The sequence below is a fragment of the Falco punctatus genome (genome assembly GCF_963210335.1).
Source record: "Falco punctatus genome assembly, chromosome: 10".
NCBI lineage: Eukaryota > Metazoa > Chordata > Aves > Falconiformes > Falconidae > Falco > Falco punctatus.
The window spans coordinates 14511835-14532498 of NC_137590.1; the positions used below are offsets into that span (position 1 = coordinate 14511835).

General features: G+C 45.5%; 1 protein-coding gene across 2 annotated transcripts in view; it reads left to right on the forward strand.

Annotated features, from left to right (window-relative positions):
- The window catches only part of COL20A1 (collagen type XX alpha 1 chain), a 55289-nt gene extending 34746 nt beyond the window's left edge, over nt 1-20543 (forward strand). The window contains exons 23-40 of one of the 2 annotated variants that reach the window (XM_080403992.1): nt 1666-1804; nt 3527-3669; nt 4051-4160; nt 4927-5085; nt 7091-7168; nt 7880-7966; nt 10359-10412; nt 11395-11490; nt 12016-12069; nt 12416-12469; nt 12815-12868; nt 14344-14415; nt 15113-15148; nt 16473-16539; nt 17105-17293; nt 18641-18718; nt 19527-19682; nt 20181-20543. In XM_080403992.1, coding sequence (XP_080260118.1) covers nt 1666-1804; nt 3527-3669; nt 4051-4160; nt 4927-5085; nt 7091-7168; nt 7880-7966; nt 10359-10412; nt 11395-11490; nt 12016-12069; nt 12416-12469; nt 12815-12868; nt 14344-14415; nt 15113-15148; nt 16473-16539; nt 17105-17293; nt 18641-18718; nt 19527-19682; nt 20181-20194 — 1640 coding nt within the window. In that variant the 3' untranslated portion in view covers nt 20195-20543. Of the gene's footprint in view, nt 1-1665; nt 1805-3526; nt 3670-4050; nt 4161-4926; nt 5086-7090; nt 7169-7879; nt 7967-10358; nt 10413-11394; nt 11491-12015; nt 12070-12415; nt 12470-12814; nt 12869-14343; nt 14416-15112; nt 15149-16472; nt 16540-17104; nt 17294-18640; nt 18719-19526 lie in introns of both variants that reach the window. The other variant, XM_080403991.1, reaches the window with a different exon arrangement.
- Nucleotides 20544-20664: the final 121 nt, after the last annotated feature.

The window sequence follows — 20664 nt, forward strand, 5'->3', positions numbered from 1 at the left end:
CAGTCTTAAGGAAGCTGTCTTCAAACAGCTGTGGAATTTCAAGAGGATTTCAATTCCTACCTCATATAGGCTCCTTAAGAAAAACTCCGTCTGTGTCCAGGATCACCTTAGCATCCTCTAGAGGAGGTGCAGATACCCAAGGTGCTCCCCGCAGTGTGGGCTTTGAGAAGGTAGCAGGTTACCATTTCTCTTGCCTCTGCCCTAACAGCTGCTCACGCTGTTAGGGTTACTTTGAAAGCCATTAGTTCTGCTTATAAAGTGCTACCATCTCCTTCCCAAAGAGTGCTGTGATATGGGTGAGAATGAGAAACTGGCTTCAGTTCTCAGCTCTGCCGTTACTCCATGGTTTGGTCACTTCATCTTTGCTCAGCTCCCCAGACCTCGCAGCCTGTGGGATGTGCATCCCCCCGGCTCTCTGTGCCGTTGCCCTGTCCATGGATGCAGAAGCTAAAGCAATCAAATCATACAGCCACAACAAATGCTGACCTCTCCTTCTCCTTGACAAAGGTGGCAGGAGTAGCCCATTGCCTTAGCAGTTCACTGAAACCCTTACAAGGCAGATGCCCAATCTGGTAATAATACAATTATATTACAATACAGTTATAACTGTGACTCAAGCTTTATTCTCAATCTTTACGATACAATATTTCCTGCATGTTCTAAAGAAAGTTCCAGTGCCAGAAGCTCCACAACAGATAAATGGTTCTCAAATAGGTCATTTCTTTTGGCAAACTCCCTAGTACTGTTGAAACTGGGGAAAAAAAAACCCCAAAAACCAACAAAAAACCCTAACACCCCAGATCAACCCTCAGGCAAAATAAAAACTCAAGCCAAGAAACTACAGAAAATTGTAAATGGTGAATAGGTGAGGGAATCCAGACTGAAAGCACCCTGTTGAAATAAAATTGTAGCCTTTCCATCTGCTAAAAAATGAGCTATCGCCTTCATCCCAGCCTGCTGCAAATTCAGATTAACTAAAAAAAGAATCCTAGTTGCAAGATCTTGTCATACTGAACAGAAAAATGAAATGAGAAAATGACTTGGAGCTTTAATGGTGAGCTGGGAGAGTGAGATGAAGCTGCATGAACCAAGCAGGCGATGTCAGAGATGTCAGGGGAGAATCTCTGCAGACCGCATAAGGCAGGTGACCCCTGGGTGTCTTGTGAAAACAGAGAGAAATAGAAATGCTTATATTTTAAAGTTCTTTCCTAATTTTTCTGACTCTTACATATAAGACATTTCAGAGCAGAAAAAATTCTTTCTCCCTCCTAGTAATTACTGGACTGGCTCCATGTCTTGTGAAGATTTGCATCTGGTCGAAAAGGCGAAATTATTGGAGTAACTTCTTTCACATTTGTTTTTTCATTCTGAACGTTTGAAAACACAGTTGTGAAAGTCTCCATCTTTAGTCTATTCTTCTCCAAGAGGAGAGGATTACAGCGAAGGTGTATGCAGGGTGCAGGCATGAACTGTTTTCCTTGGCTGCCACTTGTGGAGCACACTCCGGGTTTCTAGTGGGTTTGCACAGCCTTGATGGTGCCGTGTTGCTCTGGCGCTTTCTCCTGTTGCCTTCTCCATGCTAGCTAGAGGCTAATTCTACCTGTTCTTCAATCACACTTCTCATTTCTAATCACTTATTTTTCTCTTTTTCTTTTTCTGCTCCAGGATTTGATATGATGGAGATTTTTGGCTTGGTAGAGAAGGAATATGCCTCCATTAAAGGCGTAGCCATGGAGCCCTTCATATTCAGTGGTTCCCGTACCTTCACCCTGTTCCGAGACACTCAGCTCACCCAGAGGACTAGGTGGGAGTGGAGCTGTGACCGGTGTCATCTCCATGGTCCGTCTCATGTGCACACATTAGCTATGCTCACAGCAGAGGAGTATCACTGATCTGTGGATGAATGGTGCAGCCCCAGTGGCAACTTCAAAATGAAATGATAAAGTTGATGAGCTAAATCAGACCGTACTAGACTGAAAAGAACGCCAGAGAGTTTTTCCTTAATATATTAAGAAATGAACCTCTGACTTTCCTCAAGAGGAATTGTAACGTGCCACACAGAAGTTAAGGGGACACAGTAGGGTTATTCATTATATCTTTTGCACAGCCCCACATTTTCACAGCGAGGTTTTTCCTTTTTACCAAGTCACTTTTTCCAGCAGTTTTAGTTGCTGTGATGGGCATAAGGATCATGTCAGGTATAGACGCTGCACCATTCTTTAGGCATTCCATCCACAACCACATACACTTCAGTGATGGCAGTTTGAGGTCATATTTTCATCCTCAATCCCTTCTACCAACATCTCTGGCGTGGAGACAGACCTGCTCTCTGCAGCTTGGTCTGTATTGATGAGAGGGAATAACCAGTGGCTCTGGGCTGTGACTTGACCCTGTTTCACTGAACACGAAGCTTCTCAGCAGGGTCCCAGGCGGGCCAGGCAGCTCCCATGACCTCATTCATTTTTTACGATGATAAATCAGGAATGATCTGACTCCTGACATTCAGTGCTACTTTGTTTAAAGCCTAATTACTGAGGCACTGGCTCAGTTTAATCTTAGTTAAAGAAGCAAATCTTCTTAAGAGTAAACAGAGTGGGAGAGATTCAGAGAACCCTTTGGTCTAAATACTCAGAAAATTATGGGCAAATCCTTTTGTTCAGCTTCTATATATGCCTTTCCAAGGACATTACTCCTTCAGAAACAGAGAGAGAAAGAAGAACCTGGCATTATTTATGAATCAGTCCTGAAAAGACGCTTGATGAGTTGTGTATATGCCCATGCAAATGTGTCCTGTTTCAGATTACAAATGTATTTCAGGCATAACCAATTTGACCTTCCTCATTGCCTTGTCTCCTCTCGGTTCTGCTCCTACCCAGGGTGCTTTGATGGGTCTGGCAGCGGCTGCGGAGGGAGCTGGGTTGTGCCAGCAGCTGCTGACCGGCATCGCTGCACGGTCACGAGTTCCAGCGCTCAGCCCAGGTTTTGCAGCTGGGATGCAGGGACCCAGAGGGGGCTTTCTGTGGGCTCTGAGCTTATCCCTGAAGGGCACATACACTGATGTCTGCCAAGGCTTAAAGATTTACCCCATGAATACAGGAGAATTATTCCTCCTTCTTGAAGAGGAGACCTGGGGCAGTGTTTTGGAGCCTGGCAGGGATGTTTTGTAAGCTACCACTGGGCTATGTTTTGAAAAGCATCGAGGCTGCACTCACTGTGTCTTGGCTTTCCCCAAGGCAGCTCTGGCAGTGATGGACTGACACCAGCTGCTCCACCTGGGTATCCCCCCCAGCATGAGGGCAAGGCCCTTGAGGGCTCGTCACTCAGCACAGGCTTCAACAGCCTGAGGTGGGTGCACAGAATAGGGGCCAGGCTGTCTCCTGGCATATCCTGTTCAGCTCCTGGGGGTGAAGCTTTTCCAGGCCACCCTGCCCAAGAAACAAGATGGATGAGCCCTTTCTGTAGGATTTCGCTTGCTGGCTCTCGCTGCTTTAAGCCTCTGACCCTTGCTCGGCTTATCTCATTGCAGTGACGTCCACCTCTTTGCAATCCCACCTGAGCACACCATCAGCATCCTCCTGCGCCTCCTGCCTGAGACCCCCAAGGAGCCCTTCGCTGTTTGGCAAATAACAGATGAGGACTTCCAGCCTCTCCTTGGCATTAACCTTGACCGTAAGGTTTCTTGTTGAAGACATTGTATTAACATATTTTCATGTTTGTGTGAGCAGCAGAACTCCTTTCGGCATTCACTTGGCAACTTCTAATGTTTTTGTTACACAGCAGCAGTTTTTTGGGAAGCTTTGTTTTGCTGCCAACCTTGCATTTTAAATACTGTCTGGTGCAATTAAAAGGGGTACTTTTATTTTTACTCTATTTGTAACATATTCAGTACTTTTACATATTCTTTTTTGTTCCCATTCTTTAGAAGTATTTCATTATAACATATAAAGTCTTTCACCATGTTTAAGCCTATTTATTTACTATTGTTCATACGTGGGTGAAATCAATTCCTCTTTTAATTCTAAGCTGTTATTTGTCCTATTTTCCCTGTAGCCAGTAAGAAATCCTTGACCTATTTCAATTATGACTACAAGGCTGATTTGCAGGAAGTCTTCTTTGACCAGCAGGAAGTGAAGAAGATATTCTATGGGAGCTTCCATAAGGTCCTTATCAAGAGAGGGAGAAACATGGCTCACTATCTCACTCCAGTCTGGGAATATTATGCCATTGATGTGTTTTGCTCAGAGTGAGGAGTAATTATACAAATGCTTTGCATCCAGATTGCTAGGAAACTGGCAAACCTATTTGATATGCTGAAGTTTATAATTGTGAAGAATTAAGGTTCATCCCATGTTCAGGATATGATTTCCGTATGTTGATTGCTTCCCTTTCCCTCCCAAAACTCCAAAACTGAGGGTTTTTTTTTAGGTCTTGATAACCAGGAAAACCTGAAAAATTAAACATTTTTTTTTTTTTAGAATTTGGGATTTTGGTGACCACTTAGTGCTGGAAAGAAGGAATAATAAAATCTAGCCTTGTGAGAAAGCCACCTTTTGCTCATAACAGGGTGGGGTTTTGGCCACCTATGTCCTCAGAGCAAAGATATCCCACCCAAATGAGCATCAGGCATCTGCAGGCAGTTTCATTATTTAGCTAGATCTGAAAACTGAATTATTAAATACTACAACTCCAGAAAGGCTTCTCCCAAGGAGAGGTGAGGGCAACATCAGGGAAAAGTGCAGTGTTGCACAGCAGACACAGCACATACTGAAACTTATTCCTGAGACCCCCTTGATCCATTTGCTCACTAAAAACACCCCGCCAGTAACACCAGCAGTCTGGGAATTGGGCAGAAGGCATTACTGTCTTTAAAAGACTCCCTCATCTCGTCGCGGAGCTCCAACCCACCTCTTTCCACCTGCCGCCCAGGTGCACGTGGCTGTGAGCCACTTCAAGATCAAACTCTATCTGGACTGTAAGAAAATAGCAGAGAAACCTATCAACACTGTCGGCAGCATCTCCACCGCTGGCTTCATCATGCTGGGAAAGGTGACGAGGACCAGAGGACCCAGGAGCGGGTCTGCATCGGTGAGTCCCCAGTGGCTGGGGAGTGGAGGGGGGCTTAAATTTGGAGCTGGCTTGGGTGGGCAGATGGAGAGGAGTGCCATCTCACACCCTTCTGACTCTGAATTCCTCCAAATGCTGCTGTGACGCACAACCGTGCCCTGATCCCACTGATCTCCATGATTTTAATGAGCTTTCCTAGCGTGCTGTTTCTCCCCCTCGCTTCCTACCTCTGTTTGAGGTCTGTGATCACAGGCAGCAGCGTGAGCATGTTCCGGAGGTGCCTTCCGCTGGCTGCATCATCTGGGGACCAGGGGAGCACAGATCCTGCACTAAGATGCTGAAGCAGACAGAAGGGTTCCTTGCTTCTGCAAGGGAAGGTTGTGCACAGCAGCCCCCACCCAGTGATATCGGGAAATGCCAGAGACTGAAAGCAGAGCTGGATGCGCCTCCATCTCCAGCCTGTTTGGGATTGCCTATCTGCATGCAAATGAAAGGGAAATAATCTTTACTATAGAGGCTCTTCATCAGCTGCTACTTGAAAAAAACCCAAGGAACCCAAACACTCGGTGCCAGCCTGGGGGTATGTGCTTAGTGCATCACAGGAGCCCACTCCCTGCAAAAAGAGGAGTAAGGGGAAGCATGGGCTTGGTGTCATGCCCTGTGACAGCTCGGTGCATGGTCCAAAGGGCAAAGCCACCCAAGTATGGCATTGCCTGGCATTCTGTTGCTGTACTTAGTCCCTAAAACAAGTGTTAAATACGTGCAGAATAAGGGGCAAGTTCATTACTTGCAATGTGCCAGTGGGACTGTGGAAAATCCTTCACGACTTATGTGAAGCTTTTACTCCTTGGCTTTGCTTTTAGATCAAGAAGCCCAGGGGAAAGCAGTGCATCACTTGATTTATGACTTCCCTTGCCTCAAAGCAACACAGTAAAAACAGTTTGTCCCATATGCCTTCCCAGCTGCAAAGAGAGAAGCAGAGATCTGGGATATACTGGGAAAAAAGTGAACACTGGAATTGTCTGTAAAATACGAGGTCAGCTGTGTAGCAAACCAGGAGGTAGTGGTATTCGAGCAGTATTCACTTATTTCCTGAATAAATTCTGTGGTAATTTGATTGCAAGCCTGGGGCAACAAGGCAGGAATCTGTGCTTTCCTTGTCCCCCCCAAACCCTCCCTGCTAGCAGCTTAGTTAGACAGAGCAAGCTAAATAATGAACAGCTTTGCGCCATCCCTGCTCCCACTGCCTTTCAAGCCCAGAAAAGTTTCATGTCTTCCATGGCTCTGCTGCCCTTGAGAAGGCAGAGTGTCTCAGTACTGGTTATGATGGAACCTTATTTAATTTAAGATATCTTTAAATGCCGCTTGATCTATGGGGCTCATCTATACCTGTATGCTGCTTGCCACACTGCCTGGACAGTACAGCTTGCTTGTTGTTAAATGCATGGAGAGGAAGGAAAAAAGATGAGAAATGGTGTCAAAGAAATAAAAAAAAAAATTTGCCTCATAATTTTGGTTTGGCTTTGTGCAGCGTGTGCTCCTTTGTCAATCAGAATGGGCGCATGTGGCAGTTGAGGGATGTGGTGAGAGACAGGTTGGGGTTTCTTGGGAGGGGATCACATCTGTCCTGGGAAATGCTGCTGCCACATTTACTGTTGTGTCCATGCCCCTAAGGGCAGCAAAGCAGTTTGCTTTCACATTTTGGTGATGCTGGAGCCCCGTTACTTGAGAACCTGCCTGCTGCTGCAGGATTGTGAGTGCACCACAGACTTGGCTTTTGCTAGTGTGAAGCTGCTGGCTGACTTGCTTAGCGAGACACAGATACCTGAGGGCTTGTAAAACACCCTGTAGCCAGGGGTACCTTTCATATTGTGGCTTTTTTGGGCACACTTATAGCTGGGATCACATGGAAGAGTCCTGTTAAATTATCACTGAAGATTATTTTTAGCACTTGAATGTCCTGAGATTTGGTGATGGACTGTGCATGCCGCTGCTACTTTCTTGTCAAACTCTCTTTTTCGCCCAGTTCCAGCTGCAGTCTTTGCAGATCACTTGCAGCAGCGTGGGGGCAGAGGAAGACAGATGCTGTGATCTCCCTGCACTGGTAAGACAAGAGGGACCACTCTGCTAACTGACATGAATTTGGGGGTGATGGAACAAGTCCATGGCACTGACATGACACTGCAAAGACTCAAGAGGGAAACCATTCTTTTTTTCTTTTCTCTTGGGATTAACATCTGTGTGTTTCTTGGTGAAGTGAACAAAACTGTGTTTGCTTCAAAAGAAAACAGAACTCCAAACCCCGGTGCAGTGTATATTCTCATCTGTAACAGCAGCTCTGACAGTCCTACGGCTTTGCTGCCACCTCAGCCCTGTGTAGAGTCACAACATCCCCCTGCTCTTCCTTTCCTTTTCTTCTCAACACAGAAAGTTGCTTTGTGAGGTGTACAAATACTTAACAAGGAGAAAATTATCCTCCAGTATGTGTTATATAAATTTTAGGCAGGACTGGTTCATATATTTTTTGTCTAAACTTGTTATTTATTAATTATATTTTATTTATATTTATATATCTATTTTTATATATGTGTACTCATTATATATTTAGGTATAATAATATATATATAATTTATTAATTGTATATTAAACAGAAAAATAAAAGAATTGCTCACAAAAATCTCTCAGTGGAGTAGAGAAAAATTCTGCTTTTCTGCAACTGAAAGGCTGAATTTTGAAAGACTGAAAATGTTACCTGTGATCCATCCTGCTCTTGCTACGCAGCTGCTCATGCCACTTGGGCTTGTTTTTGTTTCAGAGGGATGAGGACACCTGCCCTAGCTTAGCTCCCGCCTGCTCTTGTACGTCTGGCCGCCCGGGCTTGCCAGGACCTCCAGGGCCCCCTGTGAGTTCACCTTCCACGCAGCATGTTGCATGCACGGGTGTTGATTCATGTTGTTTGGGCATGGTAGGCATGAGGATAATGCTCCTGGGGTTCCGCAAAATTTTAGAATCAGAGAACCATTTAGGCTGGAAAAGACCCTTAAGATCACCGAGCCCAACCGTTAACCCAGCGCCGCCAAGCCCACCACTAACCCACGTCCCTGAGCGCCACATCTACGTGTCCTTTAACCCCCCCCAGGGCTGGTGACTCCACCACGTCCCTGGGCAGCCTGTCCCAGTGCTGGGCCACCCTCTGGGGAAGGAATTTTCCCTAATATCCAACCTAAACCTCCCCTGGCGCAACTGGAGGCCATGTCCTCTTGTCCTAGATGCCTCCTCGCGCAGGGCGAGGCTGAGAGGTGCCCTTCAGATTTCAGATGCTGATGAAATGGGGAGATGGCGAGGTGGCAACGCAACAGCTGCAGCTGGGAACAGGCTGAGCAGTTCCTGGTGCCACGTTAATCCTCTTAGGAGAGGAGGACGGGTCACCCTTGGTGCCTGCAGAGATTTCATGGATCGGAGGCTCTGAAATTCTTTGTAAATGAAAAAAAAACAACAACAAAACCCACTAAAAACAACCCACCACAAAACCTTCCTATCTGGTTTCTGTGTTAGGTAGGAGCCTTCTAACTGTTGGAAGGGGGGTGGGGAGATGGCAGTGAAAAGAGAAAGGGGAGACACTGCAATCCTGTCTGTCCACAAAGCTTTCTCCCTTTACAGTGAATGTGCCCTGCAAGAAAATCCTGAAGAAAAAGAGGGGCAAGTGATAACGGTCATTAAGTATGTAACATGCTCAGGGATAAAAGGCAAATGCAATATTTTGCGCTATCCATCATGGACACAGGAGAGTCACCGTGGGCTTAAATTGCAGGAGAAAATATTCCAATCAAACACTAGGAAGCAGTTATCAAAAAAGTTTGCTTTTTGAAAGTTTTGGGGAAAAACATTTTATTTGCACAAGGCAGCTGAAGCCTGACAGTGTGTCCAGAGCACTCCATTTCAACAACTCCGGGAGCTTTTCTCCTGGAAAATAACCATTTAGTAAACATTGGCCTCCTTTCTCAAGCGCACAGGTTTCAGATCACCTCTTGCATTACTGTGGTTTAACTGTGAATTCAGTTCCACGCTTTGCAAGGAACAGTGCTTCATTGCCGAGTAATTATGTGCTCATTCTGGTGGAAGTTTAATTAACAGCACACTCCACTATCACGGTTTGCTTCAATATCCTAAGTGCATAATTACCAGCTTGCATTGCCCCGTGGTTTAAACATCGCTGCAGTATAAGTCTTTAAAAAAAGCAGGACTCTCTTACGCATTAGAGAAATTACGGTTTTGACACATAACCTTACCCTCATGCCACTAAACCCCTGATAATTTGCTGCAGTCACAGGAGCACTTATTGCTATTTTTAAAACTCCAGTTAGCAGGGCTACGTCCCACCTTGTATTTATCACTGCCCTTAATGAGTGTTTTTGACCAGGTCCAGCTGGCTTCTGAAATGAGCTTCTGGGCATTTCTGAATGCACCTTTCCCCAAGCTGCCTTCCTGTGCCTTTTAATTCAAACCCATCGTGTTTTTTAGATTCAAAAATAGCAGCTTCCAGATTAAGATCACATGATATTGGTTCATGCCAGAAGACTGGTTTCTTCTCTCCACCCAGCAGTTCTGCAGACGCAGAGCTAAGCCAGGTGTCCCCAGAGCTGGTGGCTGTCCCCCACCTCAGCACGGGTTTGTTCTCTTGGGACAAGAGCATAAAAGCCAGCGTAGTCCCAAAGGGCTGTGGATGGGAGCACCACTCCTTTTTCTTCTCAAATGTCTTCCCAGGCTCATACGTGATGTGTCTCGGCATGGATTCTCTGCGGGAGTTGGAGGGAGGAGGTTGAAACTGCAGCTTTCCCTGCTGGGGGCGAGTGCAGTGCACCCACCACCCGTCACGGAGGGGCTGTGCTGTTCCTCCCTTCTCCTCTTTTCTACATTTGCTGGGTGACTTGATTCATTTTCTTCTTGTCTCCTTTTGCTGCGAGCTCTCTGGCACAGGAAACGTGTGTCACTTCTTCACTGGTGGTGAGGGCAGCGAGGCGCTGGCACAGGCTGCCCAGAGCAGCTGGGGGTGCCCCGTCCCTGGCAGGGTTCAGGGCCAGGCTGGACGGGGCTGGGGGCAACCTGGGCTGGTGGGAGGGGTCCCTGCCTGTGGAGCAAGATGATTTCTAAGGTCCCTTCCAACCCAAACCATTCCATGGTTCTGTGATTCCCTGTGCATAGCCAAGTGCACCAGCTTCTGTCTCCTAGGCTCCTGGTTACACTGCAATAAAGGTGACGACATTCCTAATGGCAGCTTTGTGTCCTACTGGCAGGGCAGCCCTGGGAGAAGAGGACCACAAGGGGAGCAGGGGGAGCCAGGACCCAAGGTGAGTCCTGACACTCAGCACTACCTCTGGCTTTGTTTGCTTCAAGCTGCGCCAGAGTTACGATGCAGGAGTGCAGACTCCTCTGCTAGTGCAGCTGGATGTGTTCATTCCTGGTCTGAGCTGGACTCCTTAGGCTGGGGACTGTCTCACTGTGCCAAGCAGAGCCCAAACAGAGCTTTAAGGACTGATGCATTGAGGAGGATGGGTTTACTTATCATTAATTAAATGCTCAGTTGGGCTTTGGAAATTGAGATGATGAGCCTGATTACGCTGAATTAATGCCATGTACGTGGTCAGCAATGTTCTCTGAAAGCAGCCTTGCTGGAAAATGGTCAGTCTTTGTGCTGTTCTGTGATTGTTGTGGCTGCCAAGCCTCCAAACCAGACAGATTGGTGCTGCTCTGGGGCAGAGCAGAGTGAGGAGCGAAGCAGAGCAAGAACCATGCAAAACCTTCAGGCGTAGTCCTGAGGTGAGCATGAGGAATGGCCGGGTATGGATCCCCAAACCCTGGTCTGTAGCAAGCCCCAGTGCAAGTGTCTGATCAAGACAGGGCAGAGCCAGACCAGCCCATTGGTCCCCTTCTTTGGGATGACATCTGGGAAAGCAGCATGGTTACATGGGGAAGATGCTAGGGAAGGAATGAGAATGGACGCAGATCTCAGCCGTGGGTTAAAAGGAACATTCCCCTTTGCTCTCTGGCCACCTTGAATAATGGGAATGCCCTGCTGCTTGGGAAGGTGAATTGTGCTTTGCAAAGCACCTTCTGCAGCTTTGCTGTCTTCTCCTGTAAAACATGCACCAAAACAGACCTAAAAGGCAAAGGCAGCTGAGGTTACTAAAGACCCCCTCACTGCCTTGGATGATGTCATCCTGAATCCTGCAGATGGTTCGTGCTGACCCGGGTCATGCAGTGCAGCCCATATGGAGAGCAGGCGCTAATTGCTTTCTTTCCTTATGTTTGATTACATGTCTTTGGCTTTAGGGTGAACCAGGCCCACCTGGACAAGTAGGGCCAGAGGGTCCTAGTGGCCAGCAAGGCTCTCCAGGTTCCCAAGGAATCACGGTTCAGGGTCCTGTGGTATGTGATCTCTTCCACTGCCTTTTTTTTTTTTCTGTCACTTGCTCTTTGCAGTTAGAACATGTCTCAGAAGTGAGTGTCTCAATAAAGCCCCCAAAACGTATCTATGTGTTTACATCATCCTTGCTAACAGCTGGACAGCTGCACTAGGGAGAGATGTTGGGTTTTTTTTGTTTTTTTTTTTTTTTCTTCATGCTGACAAACCCATGCATTTAGTCATTCTGGCAAAAGACTGCTTTTGTCCAGACTCTCCCTAATGAGCCTTTAATGAAAACAGCCCAGTGGAGTATTCAAGCATTTTTCTTTGCAATGATCGTCATTGCTTGGCAAGGAGCAGAGGTGGAGGCTGCTGCGTGCACGCCTGGGATGGCAGAATCCCCCTGCACATGCTGTACATGGCTGTAAATTACCTTGTAGCACTGCAGAGAGCAGCAACAACCTAGGACGTGGATGTGGAGCAGGAGGATGTTGTTTGCCTTAAAGGGTGCTGCAGTGTGCCTAACTGTGCTTCTGTTCTAATCCAAGGGACCACCGGGAATTAAAGGAGAGAAAGGAGACACTGGAAGTCCTGGCATGCAGGTACTGGTAGACACCGTTCCTTCTAGTTGTTGAAGATATTTGCCCATTTTTCCCAGTAACTGCTTTGAGTGAGACTGAAAAGCCATAGAGTTATTACTGTTGCCTACTTGGAAACTGCCTTCTGTTTTGGAGTGTCCTCACTTTCCCCAGGGAAACTGAGTCAGTTGGTGCAAGAAAGACCTATCTGGAAGCTAGATATAATGGAATTAAAAGTGGGATAACAGCGATTGCTCTGTTTAATGAATAACTGTTTCCTCTTCCATCTTTTTCTGAAGTCCCCTGTTACAAGATGAATTAGGGCAATGACAATCAGATACCAACTTCACCCAGCAATTCTGATTTACAGGGCATTCCTGGTGCTCAGGGAGCTCCGGGCAAGGATGGTCTTCAAGGTGCAAAGGTAAAGTACCTTTCCTCTGAGTTTTCATGCATGGGTGCCTAAAATCCTGCTGTGATCATACCAGCAGAGACCTGAAACATTCAGTTCTCCTAATGCACTCAGTGCATACATGAATAGTCTTTTCACAAAGTCAGCGGGATTAGGGGGAAAAAAATATTAATGTGGCCATCTTAGGTTTGGCCAGATTTGACCAGGTGCCACCCTCCTTGCCTGCTTGGCAGATGCATTTTTTTTACCCATTCCTACCAGGCTTCTGTTAACAGCAGCACATGGAAAAAACACCTTACTGCTTACTAGGTCTCTTTGAATCCTCTCGTTAATAAATGACTGGATTTGGCTTTGCAGGGGGTGAGGGGACTAGAAGGCACAGCTGGGCCTCCAGGACCTCCTGGACCAAGGGTGAGTACTCGCTGTGCTGTGTATCGAAATCTCTTCCTCAGCAGGGGCTTGTGGTTTCTGCTAACTAGCTGTCACCCAGAGGGGCAAGGGCAAAACCCCTTCTCGAGGCATCACAGGGAATTCCTGGCACATTGTCCAGATGTCCCCTTTCCCTGCCACTGTCAGGGCAAGAAGAAAAAACTTGGATGCTTCTGGCAATTTCTGGGGAAGCTTTGACCCAGCAAGAGGCTGCTTGTTCTTCTGTTTTTGCTTTTCTGGTGCTACTGTTGGTTGAATTTGAGGTATCTGGGCTTGTTGGACTGAGATCAGCAGGAGCTGCAGGATGCAGGCAAGTGTGAAAGGTTTCTCCCCACACCATTTTCAGGACTTGCAGCCAGGGCTCTATGTAGATAAATGCATTTGCACTCTGTTGTGCCCAGGAAGGCAGAACCTTAACATTTGTTGATTTACATCCATCTGCTAATCCAAATGCATCACAGCCCCTTCCAAGCTCTGTGAAACATGAGCTTCACGTGGGAAGATGAAACAAATTTGCTTTTAGGTGTTGGGTGGTGGACCTGGTAGTTACTGATGCTTGCTGCTGAACTATAGGGAATTTGGCAATCCTGAATAGTGTAAGATGGAGATTGCTCACTGCTGTCTTTGCATTAGACCCCACGGTAGTTGGGCTGAAGTTAGGTATTTATGGCAGCTGAGGTTGAGTTCGGCTTGTCACTTTGACTTGCTCATCCTGGGAAGATGTGGAGCTGCCAGGGCTGAACCTCAGCTTTCTAAACGTGAGGAAATCACTGTAGCCTTCAGAGCAGGCTTTGAAAGCTGCACTGGTGCTGCCTTGAAGATTTCCTTCATTTTTGCTGATCAGAAGAGTTGCTAATCTCCATTGAACTTAAACATAATAGCTGGAAAGTTATAAAAAAGCATTTCTACTGGTGGTTTTTGGCTTATTTTTTCTTCCTTTTATGGCTCCAAAGGACACAGAAACGTCACAAAGAGGAGCTGACCAAAGAAGGCACTTCCCATTCTCTAAGCTGCTGTTGTTGTTGTAAAGTATTAGAGGAAAACACAGGTCTTAAACGAAAAAGAAAGCAACAGCATGGTATTAGGAGGCTGAAGAAAAGGGTGATGCTCTAAGCTATGTCTAAATCTGAGTATGTAATGAAGGTTTTAAAGCCTGTAGGGTAAAAATCACATTGCAATTTGTTGGGAAAACTCAGCTTTTCTGTCTTGACTATAATTAAGACAGTAATAGGAAATGATGTGAACATGACTCATACATGATATACTCTTAACATTGGACTCATGGCTGGACGAGGTACTGACACAAACCTTAAGGCTCCAATGCCCTTCCTAGAGTCCTCTAAACAAAAGCTGCTGGTGCCCCTGGAGCTGAAGGGAGATGTCAGCCTTGAACAGAAAAAGAAGAAAGTTAGGAAGTTACTGGAGTTTTATCTGTGTCTTGTAATTACTGTCTGCAGGGTTTCCAAGGAGTGACAGGCTCCCGAGGCAGCAGCGGAGAGAAGGGACCTCCAGGTGACGTTGGGCCAACAGTAAGTTTCTGCTTTCGGGCCTCAAAGAAGGTCAAGATGTGAAATAATGGAGTGGAAACAAGCTGTTCCCACAGCAGTTCTCCCTCAGAACTTTTTTTCACAATTTTTCTCCCTCAGAAAATTTTATTCACAATCATCCTTCTTAAGGAGATGTCTGGATATGCAAAGCCCAGGCCACTTAGCTGATGATAAAGCATTCAACAAATCCCACCTCCCCTTGCTCTCTGTAGATTCACAAGCTACACAAAACCCAACATGCCAACAAAGTTCTAGTGTAAGATTCTAGAATAAAGCAAGAGAGTCCATTCTGAGCTGGAGTCCTGAGCACTGGGCTCCTAGGGGCAGCTGCAGGTCTAGATGTCACAGTTATTTCTTCTTCTCAGATGTTAAAAGCCACCTGCTATGTTGGGAAATCTGTTCTAAGATTGCAGTTGAGGAATTTCTGCATTCCCATTGATAGTGCTTTATGCCACTGTTCCAGATGCTGCTTTATTATTGTTTTTTCTTACAAAAGAGACCAAAAGATTCCTATCAGCTTGAAGCTCTTCTAGTCACTGTCATGAGGTCAAGGAAACGATCAGTTTGGGAAACAAACTTTGTGCTCCATGTCCCACTAATGTCACCCACATCCCCATGGATTATTTTTTTTTCCTCTCCATTTCCTTTCCCTAGTCTTTTCTTTTTTATTTCCTTATAGGGGTTGCCAGGTCCAAAAGGAGAAAGAGGAGAGAAAGTAAGTTTTTTTCTGGTACTAACCAACAGTTTCACAGTATCCCACACTAAAAAAAAAACAAAACCAAAAAATGGATGTGGTAATCTGCTTGCAAGTTACGCTTACAAATACAAACCGGACCTTTCTAGTGTTGAGTAACTTCGTGTACCTGTAACTTGTTGCCTTTCCACTCACCAGCACTGGCTACGCTGGTGGGATGTAAAGAAGGCTGCAGCAGTCAGGAGCTCCTTAGTATCAATTGTAGTAATGAAGAAGAAATACCAGCTGAAAATCCATTCTTTGCTGAGACTTGGCTTCACTGAGTTGTTCTTTTTTTAATGTAGTGCATGAGGGGAGACTCGTTGGTAACGGTCCCCTGGTATGGCCCAGCACAGAGCCTTTGAAGGCAGGAGAACCACGCTGCCTGTGAAGGTTATTTTGTTGTGAGAAGTTGTTCTCATCCTGTCTTTTGGTTAAAAACAAACCCCATGTCTTTCCAGGTGTCCGAGTGCTTTGCCAAGATTAATTTATGTGAATTAGGCTTCAGCCAGGGGTGAGGTGCTTCTGTCTCAAGTTAATGCCTTGGTTTATAATTATTAACAACATTCTCCCTCCATTTCTTTTTCTATACTTTTTTTTTTTTTCCAGTGGAACTTTAATTTTTCCCCTCTCTTGAGTGTTGTGCTAAGCTTTTTTTTTTTTTTTTAAGTCTGGGTAATCTGCACAGTGATCCAGCCAGAAATGTATATTTTATAAACATTTTTGGAAGGGCGCAGTGTGTTAGCTATGAAATTTCACAGCTACAGTCGATGTTTATTTCCAAGCAGCTTTTTGCATTTTTATCACTTTTCCATACTTCACTAAAACTTTTTAAAGGACCACTAATATATGATTTATTCAGAATACAGTAATGGTAAGAATCAATATTCATAAAAGATTTAAACAAAGATAGGATGTTGTAGTATCTGATCATATTAGATATTTTACATATCACAGAATATTGAGCTACAGACTTAGCATCCTTTTTGATAAAATTTGAGAGTGAAATTTACTCTCCCTTTCTTGGTAGCTTTGGTAATTATTGAGATTCAATCTGGGCTTTTTGATGTGCAGGAGAAAAGCAGTTATTGATGTTTCCCAATTTCAATTTTATGGCTTCAGAGCTTTGTGATAAATAAATAAAGTTGCATTTCACAGTTATTAATGTCTCTGAAACTCAAGCTGAGGAAAAGAATGGGTAGAAAGCTATCATGTATTATGTTATCGATCCTTTTAAAAATGTATTAATACTTCCTTTTTCTTTCTTTTTTTTTTTTTTTAAATTTAAAAAACTGTTTCACTTTAGGGGGAACCACAGTCCTTGGCCACAATTTACCAGCTTGTTAGCCAGGCTTGTGAGCGGATGATCCAAAGTGAGTATAAGCAGCCCAGCTCCCGAGGGGGCTCACCCCCCCCCAGCAGTGGTGAACAACACCAGAGGGGAGACAGCATGAAGCTGTGGTGACCCAGGGAGCTTCTCCGCCCTGTGCCGTGCGGAGCACCACGCAGAGCAGATGTCCCATCACAGGCTGTCAGGGCGATGCTGGTTTTATTGGGTGGCATCAGCACAGAGACCTAGGAAACCCTCTTGCACATGGCAAAGATGCCTTTATTTCTTAAATGGAAAAGTTTGAAACTAATTTGAAAGAAATTATTCTTTTGGTGATTTGTGCTGATTCCTCCTGAGGCAGGGTGCTTTTGGGAAAGCCCTGCGCTGTGATGCACGAAGAGAAGCGGCGTTTCGCCCAGGGTCAGGCGGCAAAGTCATGACTCGGCTGCCCATCTTCTTCTTCAGCCTCTGGGTTTCTCAGTTTGGATTGACAGCTTTTTAGCACTAGCTGATCATTCTAAATACCTTTTCAAACAACATCCTTCGATTTTGTCTCTTTTCTGAAGCTCCCAGCCAAGGAAACATTCTTTTCTGTCTTGCCTTCCTAGCTCATGTGTTGAAATTTGACTCATTCATTCATGAACACGCCAGGAAGCCAGTTCCTGTTTGGGAAGAAAGGTTAAAACCTGGAGAACCAGGACCACCAGGTCCTCCAGGTCCCCCTGGAAGCAATGGAGAAAGAGGAGAAAATGGCATTCCTGGGCAGCCAGGCAAAGATGGATATCCTGGAGAAAGAGGTATGGACAGAAGCGTTCATAAGCATTTTTACTATAACCTTGATACTTTAACTAAACATTGTAGTGCCTCAAGCAGTACTGTAAAGATAACCCATAATATTATCTCATTTCATTGTTATTTCCTTTTGGACTTCTGTCTTCTAGGAAGAGAAACGCAAGTCAAACAGCTCAAAGAGAAGGGAGAAGACAGAAGCAGCTCTGTCTTCTTCTGTCTTCTGTTGCAAGCTCTGCTTTGAGAGGAAGGCCAGTTTGCTAGGATGTGTAGGTTTTGGGGAATAGAGAGTTTAATTTTACAGGGCAGGAGGTTTTCCCTATGGAAAGGCAAAAGAAACAGCCATTTTCACAGGATGAAGGCGTGGTGGTGCAACAGATCACCTCTGGGCAGAAATGACGAGTCTTGGAAAACACTGAAGGGAAGGCATGAGGCAGCTGAAGCATTATTGAAAGTGGAAGTAGGTTTCTGGAGCAGCAGTTTGAACAACAAAAGCCTCACACATGACTAAAGAAATAGATTAATGTAATCTCAGAAAGCGGCATCAGTCATTGCACATGAATGAGTGAATGGTGGGAATATGTTTTGCTTGGTTTTGCAGACATTTCTCAGTGGCTCAAGTAATTGTCTGTCAAAATAAAATGAAAAACATTGGTTTCAGCAGTGTCCTAACACCTCTAAGTGACTAGAGACCTTCTGTTTAACATCCTAGTCTGGCACTGTTCAGTCATAGCTGGTATCTGCAAAGCTTATCAAAATGTCACCTTTAAGAGAAAAGGGAAAGAACAACCTGCAGATGTTTCCAGTCTGTCCAGTAAGGAGATGGGAGAAGACAGATCTCACTGAAAAACAATCTTAAGGACATGGCTGATCGAAATACTTTAATCTCAAAAATACGAAAAATGGTATTTTCTCAAAAAGCACCTGTTGCTCTGAGACACACTGGCTTTGTGAACAATTTCATACAAACCCAGCAATCCTGATATACCAGCACCAGCCAAAGAGATGGCTCAGCTTTGTGACTTGTCTGATCCATGTGAAGGGCGTAGGGGTGGACCTCGCACCCAGGCCAAAGCACTGACACCAGCACTATGAATTTCTCTGCAAAAAAACTCTGTTTTCACCCATATCAGGCTGCAGATCAATGCTAGTTGGAGCCCTGTTGATAATGGGCAAATCACTACCCTGGAAAAGAGAGTAGGTGCCCAGACAGAGTTAAAGGAAATAGATATTTCTCTGCACGGCCAAGGGCTTTGACTCCAACATCTAAGAGCCTGGTGGGGAGGCTGCAGGAGCATTAATTCAGGGTGAAATGCAAAATGCCATGAAGTGACACCTCTCTTTTCTGTCACCAGGTGCCCCAGGGCCCAAAGGAGAAAAAGGGATGTCTGGAGCCAGTGAGGAAGGGATCCAAGGACCCAGAGGCAGAACAGGTAGAGTGAATATAACCTCTTCACATTACCCCAGCGGTGCCACACGGTGCTCACCAGCTGTCAGATTCAAAGCATCATTCAGCCTGAGGACCACTGTGGTAGGGCAGACTGACCTTCCCACTGGTGGCAGCATCCTGGATGGTTCCTCTCTGCAAAGATGTAAGAGACTGCTCCAGGCAGTTTCTTCCCTCTGGTACCCAATCCCAGGTAATGATGTATTTTAATGACCTGCAGCATATCCAGGGAGTTTTAGTTTTGCTGCCTTTTTGCATGCAAGACCAGATGCTCAGGGGATAGCAGCTCTGAAAATTCAGCTCATGACACACAAGGGTTTTTGAGTAATTAGGATTTGGTGTATTCCTCCATCCTGATCCCTGTTACTTGGAATCAGTGGGAGGTTTGCCACTGACGTAAGCAGGCACTATCAAAAGAGTGAGGTCAAACATATTCTTCTATATTTAATTTTTTATAGTTGGGATGTAAAGACAAAAAAACAAAAACAAACCAATGACTCTGGGATGGATCTTGGGGTTAGGGTGATTTTCTGCACTGACGTGTAGGTGGACTTCGGATTCTCATAACCAGGCTCCATTTTTAGCCAAGCTGGGCACCCTTAAGGTCAAGAATAAGCCTTCTAGTTACTGGGATTCAGAAAAGGTTTTCCAGCTGGCACACCCTATTTTTTACAAAAATGAGGAAAAAATACTCAGAAAATTAACCACCATGTAGGATGGAAAAAATATACATGAAGTATTACACTGCAGCAGCTAAAGTAGATGTGCTACAGCTTACAGTGCTTCTTCTTCAGGCCCACCAGGAGAAGTTGTGCTGGGGAAACCAGGTCCGAAGGGTTACCCTGGGAATGCTGGTCCTCAAGGTTTTCCTGGTGTCAGAGGACAGCCTGGGCAGTCTGGATATCCAGGAGGCTGTGATATCTCTGGATGTTATGGGGCAGGCAGAAGAGGTAAGTCCCAGCTATCTCAGTATAAAAGTGATGATTTTGCAGCTCATTTCTGGTTACTTCTCTTAAGCCAGGCAGAGACCTTCGCTCATCCTTCAGGCACTGTCAGTCCTGCAAGAGCCCCCTTTGCAAAGCAATCAGGATGATTCATGTGCAATTCATATGGATAAATGCCAGTTCAATCGACTGCTCTTTAGCTGCCCTCTATAGATTAACACATAACTGCAGCAGCCGTCGATCGGGTGGGGTGATCGTGGGGCCATCTTCAGTTCTTAATGTCCCCAGCCATATTGCCATGGTGGACAGAGAGGAGCAATATCTCAGTTAATACACACACATTCCATGGAGGCTCAGTTGTACAAAGTCCTGGGCGATGAAGAAAATCACTGGCACTGAATAAAAGATTTACAAGGGAGAGCGTTAATTCTGTGCCATTCCTTCTCAGTACTCGACACTGATTTATTCATTTGCTCAATGGCCTCATCTCCTTTCCACACACAGATTTCATCCCCTGATGGCTGGTGCGGAGGCAGCTGAAGACATTGCTTTGCTCTGGAAATCTCTGGGTGGAAGCTCCATGCACTCCAAGAGAAGCAGCAACCTGAACACCAAATGTGTTGTCTGTGTTTTTTTAATGCCCCATCATTTCATTACGGACGAGTCATTCAAACACCGAAGGCACCGACCCAGCCAGTGTTCAGATGACTCATCTGTCTGTTTTTCAGCCCTGGACATCTGCAGTGTTCAAACTCACATTGCGTGTCCCACAGCAAGACAAAGACACAGTCAGAGGTGCAGGTTGACAGACTTGTAAGAAAAAGAATGTATTGAAATGCTCAGAAAATAACAGATAATTTTTGTCCATTTGTCTGCTTGTTGTTTATTTTTTGTCGCTTGTTATTCTGGGTCCCCAACACAGAGAAAAACAGCACCTCATGGCCAAAGATGCAAATCCACTGGAGCAAAACTACATTTTTCTGTTGGC